The sequence below is a fragment of the Cololabis saira genome, chromosome 21 (assembly GCF_033807715.1).
Source record: "Cololabis saira isolate AMF1-May2022 chromosome 21, fColSai1.1, whole genome shotgun sequence".
Taxonomy (NCBI): Eukaryota; Metazoa; Chordata; class Actinopteri; order Beloniformes; family Belonidae; genus Cololabis; species Cololabis saira.
The window spans coordinates 31531913-31543145 of record NC_084607.1 but is presented as its reverse complement, the minus strand read 5'-3'; the positions used below and the strand labels follow the sequence as shown (position 1 = coordinate 31543145).

Genomic DNA, 11233 nt, shown 5'->3' with positions numbered 1-11233 from the left:
CGGGCGATGTGGGACCCCCTCCCGCCCCTTGTGTTGAGTGCATGTGATTAATGCCATAAAAACAGGGAGGAGGGAGGGCCAAGTATCGATTGACACCGACCCCCCCCCCTCCCGAACTACGTGTCCTTGTCAAGTGTATTTATAAAGTGTTGAATGTGCAGTGTCTAATTTGCTGTTAAAACCGTGAGGCGGGGAGTGCCGGGCCACGCGGGACAGTGCCCCCCACGACCCGGACCCCCCGCCTTTCGCCTATGTGCGTATGAATCGTGTAGGGGGGGCAAGAGGGGGAGCGGAGGCCGAAGCCAGGAGGCAGGACCAGCAAAGCTGGCCCTGATAAGACACCCGCGTCCCCCCACCGGCCATCCAGTAGACGGGGGCCGGCCCCCCGAGCCGGGCCAGGGCCCCACCGTACCTCCACGGGCGCCCCCGGAGCCGCCGGAGCCCCCAGACGGAGGGGGAAACGGTCCAACATCCTCCCATTCATACTGACAACATAAGACATAGATACCTGGGAATGGCGCCGCCCCGCCGCCGCGCCCGCCCGTGCACCCCCCAGTCAGGGGAGGCCCGATCTCCGGACCCGGCCCCACCCCCCCCCCGAGGCCACCCCGGCGGACACCCCAAGTTGCAGAATCTTGAAGCAGGATTTGCTAGGTTGGATTCTATTTTACAACATAACTTTACAGAACAAGTGGCAGTGGCACTGCAACGTACACTAGCCAAGAAGAAAATTAACAACATTATGAAGCAGCAATCTGAATTTCAAATTCACAGGACCTGGCAACGGTACTATTTTCATGGTATATTTTCATATTTTCATTTTTTTTTAATATTATAGATCCATGGTGAAGACTCGTAGTCGTAGAAATTAGAGTTGTATTCACAAGACTTTGCACTCACAGCTTTTAGATTCATACTCACATAAAAACAATCCTAACCCTAATAATTGATCAGACTCATGTGTGTGACAGCAGAATTTTGGGTACAACTTTTGTATTTACATACAAATGTTTATCATTACGAATACGAATAGTTATAACATGGACACATCTTTTTGGAAGTTATCTTACTCCATAGATACCTTAACCAATGAACTTAAGATCCTGCAGCTTTTTGGAGTCACCCCGAAGAGGAAGGTCCCAGGTTGATAACCAGACCTTCTCTCCCTCCTCCCGCTCTTGGACCAGGTGGACGGGTGGCTGGACACCATGGAACTACATCCTTAATGAACTCGTTTTCTGTGAAAAGCACCTGAGGTGTGTAGAGCAGTAACTGAACCAACAGTCTGCCCAGAAAAAGAAATACTCAAGAGTAAACCCATAAGTTTTAGATTACATGTAAAAAAAAAAAAAAAAAAAAGAAGTTTCTTGTTTATTCCACAATGTTTTTGTAAGAATTTGACTTTTTCAGCTAGATTGTAGCTTATAAAGTTGTTCAAAGTTTATTTTTGTTTTAAAGATTTAGAGAGAAAGTAAATGCATCATCGGTGCATGAAATATTTTTCCACGTAAACTGAACGTAAACTGTTCCACGTAAATTGTTAACTGTAAACCTGAATAAGTTCACAGAACTCAAAAAAAATTTTGTAACTGATTACACAAAAATATTTAAGTGATATTTTTTATAAAATAAAAATGACACTTGCAGTTGCCTTAAATTATCTAAATATTATCTTTAAAAAAGTAATATTCCACAGCTTAGTTTGGGAGAAATACACTCAAAATTTTCAATATTCCTCAGCTCATAGTCTGTGGGAACTCAAAATTCTTTCTAAAATCAAATACTGATGCCAGCCCGAAATCTAGACATATAATCAGTTAAGAATGTTTGAAAAAAAATGAAAGCGACACCACTGTTACAATTCAACCATTTTTTATTCAACACAAAGTGCCTTTTAAAAAGGCATGAATGAAAGGTGTTTAATCAATACAAGGTGCTTGTCATAAATGAAAACAAAAGTGAAAAGGAAATGACTACAGCAACACACGAGATGTGCTTTAACAGCACATCACATAACAGTGTTAATAATTCCATATTCTAATAGTAGTCACTGCTACAGAGGGTAGATTCAGTATTTTGGGTCTCCATCTCTTATTATTCAGTAAACATAATAAAAAAAATGTAAAACTCAAAGGATTCAGGACAAAATCCAATAAGATTAAGTTTTTTTTTTTTTTTTTTTTTTTAAATTGAAGCTGATAGTGTCTTTTTAGGATACTTTATTCTGATTGGATACATCTTCTTGTCAAGACTTCTGTATCCAATCAGATAAAAGTACCCTAAAAAGAAACTTCTATCACCTTAAATTTAAAACATTTCCAATTCCATTTTTGACTATTATTTATGTAAAATTATATTTCCTAATTTTACTGAATTTTATCATGTAAATACATTTTATTTAATAAAGTTTTACTGATGAGATTGAGACCCAAAATAATGAATCCACCCTAATAGCAATGACAACTAATAGAATATGGAGCTATTTAACACTGTTTGAACACTGTTTCAGTGCAACATCTACAATCACATTTGTTTTACTATTTTGATTGTAAGTGTTACTTTTATTGTGTGCAAACCAATAAAAATAAATAAATAAATAAAAAAAAACCTACAATCTGAGGTAGAAGAGGCCAAACAGTGCACACAGGTATAAATCAACTGGTGTTATCACCCCAACAGGAAGGCAGGGGAGAGGACGTGATCATTTCCAGGGTTGTTTCGGCTCAGTCTCCCTGTGTTGATACTTCTGCAACCCCAGCTTTGGCCAGATTGTAACGGTATGATGCAACCTTGTACGCCATGTGGCGTTTCCATCCCAATCCCCCGTCTTCACCAGCCGTCATTCTGAGACATGGATGAGCTGCAATCAGAGCTTTAGCAGCCATTCCCAATTCCTTCTCATGTGGGTATGGTTTAAAGCTGTAGATCGTTTCTGCCATTTTTTTTTAATGACTTCACTCTTCAGCGACCTATTCAATTTCAGCAATTTTCCTGATTGTTCATAAACATGATTTCCTTCTTCTAGTTTATGCTCCACTTCAAAACTAAAACGAGGAACAACGAAGTGATCAGGCCAACTCTTCTGACGCTGTGTTGCAGGTACAGGTGGGAGTAAGTCTGCATCAGAATATGCAGTAGATGAGGTGTCACCTTCAGATCTGATGACTCTTAATGTGCCCTTCTCTGGCAACTTTTGGATGTCCACAAGAAGACAAAGATCCCCATTAAAGTCTGGATCCTCGTAATGCAGGTCAAAGTCCCCATCCAGCCTGGCCTTGAACCTCTCTTGCATCATTTCTTTCAGCTCTTCCACTGACTGCGGTCGTTCAGTTAGAGTAAGCTTCATGGTGGTGTCTGTTGCAACATAAACACGCAGCACATGCTTCTGGGCGGCAGCCATCTCCTGGTTCTTGAAAGACAAAAAACACGTTAAGTTGAGTGTAAAAACATTTCTTTATTGTGTGAATTGTATATTTGAGTTTATATTTCTGAATTAAGCACAACGGTGAAATACTTTGGGCTAACCTTTCAAAAACAGAGAAACCTTTGTTGTTTTGATTTTTGTTACTTTTTTGTTTTGTTTGGGGTTTTATTTATTTCTTTTTTTTTTCTCCTTTAAACCTAAATTGAGTGTTGCTTTATGATATCTTATAAATATCTGAGTTGTAAGAAATATGATTCGATTGCTGGACAGTAATTCAGCGGCCCTTGATGTTTCCTTTTATGTAAGAGCACTCTTACTTTTGTGTCATTAGAAAGATTTTGAAAAACAAATAAAGATATTGTTGGAAAAAAAAAAAGTTGGCAGGTGGCAAAACCACATGTATATAGATGCATGCCATGCTGTTTAAAGAGCAGGATGTGGGCTGGGAGGTTGTTTTTTTTTACCTGTGACTCCATAAGCAGGGTTGGCCATCTGTCCATGACGTCTCACCCGTGGAGCCACAAGAGCTCCAACAATTTCTTGGCGGGGGTGCTCGTTTCCAGGGTTGTTTCTGCTCCGTCTCCCTGCTGCTACTTCTGCAACCCAAGCTGCAACCCTGCAAGGTCTGATGACTCTTAATGTGCCCTTCTCTGGCAACTCTTGGATGTCCACAAGTAGACAAAGATCACCATCAAAGTCCGGATCCTCGTAATGCAGGTCAAAGTCCCCATCCAGTCTCGGCTTGAACTTCTCTTGCATAATTTCTTTCAGCTCTTCCACTGACTGCGGTCGTTCAGTTAGAGTCAGCTTCAGGGCGTAGTCTCTTGCAACCAATAGACGCAGCACATGCTTCCGTGCGTCAGCCATCTCTTGGTTCTTGAAAGACAAAAAAAACACCTTAATTAAGTTGAGTGTAAACTCATGGAGAGTGAAGGTGACACACTCAACCAATAATGCAATAATGTCCTATTTTAAGATGAAACTGGCACTTATATCAGGCAAAATGGGGGCAGTATATCTCTTTTATTAAAAGTTCCTGAGGCCTTTCTACAGTGTATAGTATATGCAGTACTCGAGTTGTAAAAAAAAAAAAAAATCAGGGGGGATGGTGGATTTTATCATATGGGGACAGATAATTTGTGCTCATTACAAATAATATAATATATTACAAATAATAGCAGTGACCAAAACACCTGCAGAAATACTGCAGGAATGACATAGCAGCAGTTAAATGCAGCCTTCTGTAAGCTTTAAATATCCACTGTGCTTACATCAAATACAGCAAAACACAACAATAAAGAACAGTTTTCTGAACTTATCAATATGACTCTGTCCTTCACAGGATAAGTAAAATGGATCACTGCAAAAACTCAAAATCTTAACAAGAATATTTGTCTTATTTCTAGTTAAAATGTCTCATTTTAGTAAAAAAATCTCATTACACTGGAAAAAACAAAAATTTTCACCTGTTTCAAGTAGATTTTCACTTGAAATAAGTAGAAAAATCTGCCAGTGGAACAAGATTTTTTTGCTTGTAATAAGATAAATCTTGTCCCACTGGCAGATTTTCCTACTTATTTCAAGTGAAAATGTACTTGAAACAGGTGAAAATTGTCAAATAAGTAATTTTTCTGGTAATGACTCTAAATGTTGAAATAGCAGTAAAACCACATTCATTGATGAAATGACATAAGGGATGGAAAGGGAGGATGGCAGTTTTACAGGGGGGATGCCATCTCCCCTCAACCCGAGTACTGAGTATGGCAGTGGAGGCCCCTATAAGCTTACCTTAGAATGGAAAGCCAGCAGCTGCACGTCATCCAATTTTCAGTGTAGCAATATGAACCGTTTGGGCGTTAAGAGCAATCTTCCATCTACGTTGTAAGCGCAGAGAGGTGTTGTGTCATTTAGCTCTGATGGGGTGTGAACAGCCAAATTCTCTGGGGAAAGTTCATAAGATCTCAGGTGTTCAATGTAGTTTGATGTGTGCTCTCGGCAAAGAAACAGAACACTACCGTTAACCAGGAGAACCTGCTCAATTCTGCAGAAATTAGGCAGTCCCCCCTTTTGTCCCACAGACAAAAACATTCCTACATCATAGTCAGTTCCATCAATGCAGACCTTTGATGTGCTGTAAACAACATTGCTTGCTGTTATTTGTTCAATGTATGTTTTGGCAACATTTGGAAGGCTTGTTACCAGTACAGAAGAGACAGTTGACGTCTGCTGGTGAGGTTTGAAGAATCCTGAGGTACTGAGATGGTATGCTACCATGTATTGATGCTTGTTTGCAAGTGTTTTCAACACATTCTTAAAGTTTTGTGTGTCATGTACAACTCGCTTGAAAAAACGGTGTTTGCCCTCAAATCTCATTGTCCACAAGTGTACGAGGGGCCCAAACCGGCGTACAAGGTCAGGATAATGTTCAATGTAGTGATGTTTAGGACGGAGTGTGAAATCTGGAAAGGCCTCTTTCAGCTTCTCTCGATGATCCTGGATCTTTGACTGCAAATACTGGATGGACTCCTCTGTAAATTCTGTGCACAGAGATAACTCTACTACCTCTTTCAACTCCATCAGCACAGTCCATGCTCCATCCTCTTCAGGAACTGCATTACCAATGATCAAAGGGAGCAGTCTAAGCAGTGTCGCATTTTCATGGCCATTACCACCAATGCTTTTCCTTACTGCAAAGGTCTCTGGTATTTTATGAGGTTTGTCAACTTTGTCTGTGCGCTGGTACGGAAATGACATCATTCTGTCGTTTAAATACTCAAGGGTAAAGTATTTGCGACGGATCATCTCTCCGATACACAGGGCGAGCTCTACAGGCACAATGCCCTCGAAAAGATCGTGCAGGACATCAGGTGGGAAGCCAGTGACGGTATGAAAATGCTCTAGATGCTGGCTCAGCACACAATCTGCCGTAACACCGTTCTGACTCTGACTACCCCCGTGCATTACAGCATGCACATCACTACTATGGCCGTCTTTCGTCCTAAGACTGAACTCCCCACTTGCAACTTCATGAGCCTGAAGTCCAGCCTGAGTAGCTGTGCAAAATCTGCAAAAATGTTCTGCTCTAAAAGACTTTGAAAAGCCTGCCAAATCATGGGCTGCAAGATTATCAGACACCACACACATAACTGTTCCCTGAACTACCTGACCAATAGACCCAATGAATACACCATCTTGTTCAAGGGTGCGGAGGTCTCGCAACAGAGGACCAAGTGCTTTTTCAAAGCCAAACGTCTTTATGTCAGCCACTTTACATACAGCTGCAAGTTGAATCACATGCAAGGCTGATCGGTATTTACTGGGTAGATCAGCAAGCATCCAGTACACTGAGCAGATTTTGTGTATTTTTTGTGATGTGCCAAGTGGATTGGCTATTTCCAAATCATCAATGTACAAAATGAGTGGTATCTTTAGCTCATCTGAGGACAAGAATGGGTTCTCTTTAAAGTATGAACCATCTTGGTGGCTTTTATAATGACCGTTTTGTGCCACTTTTGTTTCTTTCATTTTGTCCAGAACATCTGTGTGATTGAAGATTTTTTGTATCATCTCAAGAACGGAAACATGCACTGCTGTGTGTCCCGGCGCTAGCACATGCTGTACAGGCTTTACCACAGGGTAATTGTTTTCGATGAAGGTTTTCCTTCTCTTGGCTGAAGATAACGGCTTCCCTTTGGCTGTGGCACTAACAACAACATTACTGTCCATAACAGCTCCGACAACCTCATTCAGAACTGTTTTACCAACAGTGATGTCATGCCTCTGTAAGACTTCTCTAATGTCATGTTTGAGTATCGGCTGGGACAATGAAAATATCTGAGACAAATGTTCCGCGATTTGCTGAGATGCCATGTCTGATACATGAAGAATAGATTGCATCTTTAGGAATAACGATGCCAAGTCATGGTTCAGCTGGGCTCTTAGATTGTCTGTGTCACACCCACTGTTAACCTCATCGAGATCAAATGTGTCTGCAGATTCTGCACTCTCACATCCAGCAGGTTCTTCAAGACTTTCTGCTGTCACTGCAACTGGGGCACTAGCATTATCTTCTAATACAACACATTCACCAAAGTCTGAATCCCTACCATGATTTCTACTTTTGTGCGCATTAAACGTTGAGTAGACATTTGTTCCGAATTTGCAATTCTTGAACGGACATGCTACCATCTCATCCCTTCTTAAATGACTTCTCAAATGACCAAATAGAATTTCCTCAGAAAAGGGATGCTTAAAGTCACACAAAGGACATGCAAAAAAGCCACGTGCTCCTTCGGTTGCTGCATCTACTCTACTATACTCCCTATGAGACCGTGACATATGAGCTTTCATTGCGTTGAACGATGGAAAAGTACAAATGCAACTGGCATAGAGACATGGCAGACGGGAGACTGTTGAATATTGGCTATGTAGTACAGTATAGTGCTGAAATAATTGTCTCCGGGTATTTGAAGTTACAGAGCACAACTTGCACTTCCACTCCATTAGGCCAACTTCACCCTGCAATTTAAATCATTTCAATTAATGTCTAAACCACTTCAAAAATGGAAGCACAAAAAAATAGCACATGTACAAGTTAAAATGTGTTTAAAATTTTGAATTAGGATGATTATGCCAGCTAGTCTACAACACAAAAGTAATTTGATTAAGTCTGTACTTCTGGAGCAAAAAATCTAAACATTGTGAATAATTCAGGGTGAAAAGTTAGTCTTTTTCATTTAAATTAGTACACAATTTACATAACTCACCTGATCCAATTGGATTCTGTCTGTCGGGGAATCGCTGCCAATAGCACTCTCTGTAGTGCAATATCTGTAAACAACATGAGCAAAAAGATGATTTATTAATGTTCAAAAACATTCTTAAAATAATACATAACGATAGATAAAATAAAAAGTGAATATACAGATGAAAAAAATCTTATGAGAAACATTCAATTAAAATCCATTATAGTAACAATGAAAATGTTGAAAGATGAGCAGGTTAGTTATTAAAAATTAAAATAAAAACTCTTGCAAATCCTCTTCTCTACACCTCTTCCAAACATATCTCCTAAAACAGCAAATCTAAAAAGTATCGAAGTTATGTGCTTTTCAATCTGCTCTTCCTGTTGATGTTTTTAACAAAGTATTACCAAAGGGTTCAAGTCGTCAAACTATTTCTCTGGGGACCCCCACAGTTGAGAGAAAAACATTTAAAGAAATAGCCACTTGCAATAGAATGACTGTGGAAACCCTTGGGTTCATGACTAATAGAATAAAACCAATTATTAAATTATACTATTTCATAATACATCCTACATGTAGCTGCTAAAAGGCTCTGGAGAGAATCTCTCAACCAAACACTTGAGCCTACGAAGAAATACGTACACAGGCCTGGTTAGCATCATGCCAACACACTCACATTGGGTTAAGCATGGTTTGTTTCACGTTAACACCCACATACACACGGCGGGTTGGCTATGGTGGTTACTCCGAACACCGAAATAAATATTAACCAACTACTCGACAACGTAAAATATTGACTGTGTGACGCTAACGCTTATTGTAATAAGTACACTCACAGTATACAGTATAGACATATGTACGTGGACGCCCCATCGAGCGCTGAGCCGTACGTCAACGACACCGCCATGTTGAATGTGGCAAGACTGCGCTGTAAACTAATACAAGTAAATGGACTTATTTTCATAAAGCGCCTTTCTACAAAGAAATTTCGTTTTACGTCTCATTTATTCATTCACACACGCACTAATATAAATTGGGAAACAGTTAGGCACCAAATATAATATATTTAATTTTCTCAGATGGCAAAAATAAGAACTTTATTGATCCCACATAGGAGTAATTCATGTTATATCAGCTATAGAGAACAAGCTAGTGCCGGAAAACAATATATATCCCCCCCCTCACAAAAATAAGAATGTTATTTGTTGTCTGAAAAATGGTTCATATATGTTGGTTTTTTTACTTGAAATTTTTAAAATATAATATATTTAATTTTCTCAGATGACAAAAATAAGAACTTTATTGATCCCACATAGGAGTAATTCATGTTATATCAGCTATAGAGAACAAGCTAGTGCCGGAAAACAATATATATCCCCCCTCACAAAAATAAGAATGTTATTTGTTGTCTGAAAAATTGTTAAAATATGTTATTTTGTTACTTGAAAAATGAACAATATGTTTTGTTGATGAGGACATATGTTTCTCTATTTTTCTTATTTTTTTGAGGGGGGATATATATTGTTTTTCGGCACTACCTTGTTCTCTATAGCTGATATAACATGAATTACCCCTATGTGGGATCAATAAAGTTCTTATTTTTTCCATCTGAGAAAATTAAATAAATTATATTTGGTGCCTAACTGTTTCCCAAGTATATTAGTGCGTGTGTGAATTAATAAATGAGACGTAAAACGTACATTTCTTTGTATAAATGCGCTTTATGAAAATAAGTCAATTTATTTGTATTAGTTTACAGCGCAGTCTTGCCTCATCCAATATGGCGGCGTCGTTGACGTATCGCAGCAGCGGGCAAGAACACGTGGTCTCTACGTATATATGTCTATGAGGAAACCAACCAGCAGATACCGGAGAGAAGGAGCTTTCCGCCTCTTATTTACTTTGACACAAGTTTCTATGTTCAGCTTACACATGCAACGTTGCCAAAAGACATTATGTAACGTTATAGGATCAGAGAGATGTTTTATTTCTGGCGATGTAACGTTACACCTTTGCAAGATGAAGTAACAAATGTGTTGCATTCAACAACTAACGTTACGTTACCTTTAAAGTTACTTGCATTTGGATTAAGGGTTAAACTATTTCACAACAAATCTGCATTCCCAGTTATCACATAGTCTCTAATTTCCGCATGTTAAAGTTATCGACATTCAATTCAAAACAAAATATGAAAAGTTTTACTTACCGAATCAGGGCAGATGATAAGACGGCGCTTATGAAGACGAAGCAATAAGACTAACGAAAAAAACTGAGGAGGTGGTGGTTTGAAGGTGGCGGGGTAAAAATGTGCAACACAAACAATTAAAATCCAATTCCAACTGTTCTTTTGTACAGCATCCACATTCAGGTGGGTCGGCTCGATCCGCTCCGCATGCAGACTAATTCAAAAAGGCTGAATGAATGAGCTTTGCCGAAGGTGAGATGAGGTGAGAGGAGACCCCGCCCACCACGACGTGATGACATCATGACGCCGTGACGCTACTGTCTTCTTCTTCTTCTTCTTCTTCTTCTTCTTCTTCTTCTTGAGGTTTATTGACGGTTGGCATCCAGTTTTTTCCGGTGCATTACCGCCCTCTTCTGGATCATTTTCATGGTCCAGACTACCAAAGCTGATTCATACACTCATTCTTTGTTTTACTATATTCTTTCGAATAATTCTATGTCTCTTAAAAACTCAATCAATGCTTTCACATGTTTTCTATTCTGCATTCCTAACAGACTTTTAAAATTAAATTCCTGTTCTCCCAATTCTCTCAATTTATTGTTCATAGTCTCCCTTTCCATCTCATATTTCCTACAACTTAGTAAAACATGCTCTATCGTCTCATCTTCTTGACAATCTTCACATAAACCATTCTGATGTTTCCCTATAACCTTAAAGTTTTTGTTTAGGGCACTATGCCCTAATCTTAGCCTTGTCAATACAATTTCTTCTCTTCTTTTCCCACTACCCACCCTTTTAATTCTAGTGCTCTCTTGAATACTATATAGATGCCTTCCTTTGACCTCGTTGCTCCATTTTTCTTGCCACATTAAATTCACT

At 39.4% G+C, this 11233-nt stretch overlaps 1 protein-coding gene across 2 annotated transcripts; it reads right to left on the bottom strand.

Moving 5' to 3' along the window:
* Window positions 1-2206: 2206 nt before the first annotated feature.
* Window positions 2207-10556, bottom strand: LOC133422444 (uncharacterized). Of its 2 annotated transcripts, none has more exons than XM_061712438.1 (5): window positions 10376-10556; window positions 8191-8254; window positions 5213-7942; window positions 3889-4300; window positions 2207-3409 (listed from the first exon to the last, which is right to left on the bottom strand). In XM_061712438.1, exon 3 carries the CDS (start codon window positions 7925-7927, stop codon window positions 5252-5254), a length of 2676 nt encoding a protein of 891 aa, XP_061568422.1. In that variant the 5' UTR covers window positions 7928-7942; window positions 8191-8254; window positions 10376-10556; the 3' UTR covers window positions 2207-3409; window positions 3889-4300; window positions 5213-5251. The 2 variants fall into 2 exon arrangements, with proteins under 2 accessions (XP_061568422.1, XP_061568424.1); XM_061712440.1 differs by having other exon boundaries at window positions 2207-3403.
* Window positions 10557-11233: the final 677 nt, after the last annotated feature.

Bases quoted from the DNA above. Each gene is read 5' to 3' on its own strand.
- LOC133422444 (XM_061712438.1), bottom strand. From the start codon at position 7,927: ATGGAGTGGAAGTGCAAGTTGTGCTCTGTAACTTCAAATACCCGGAGA.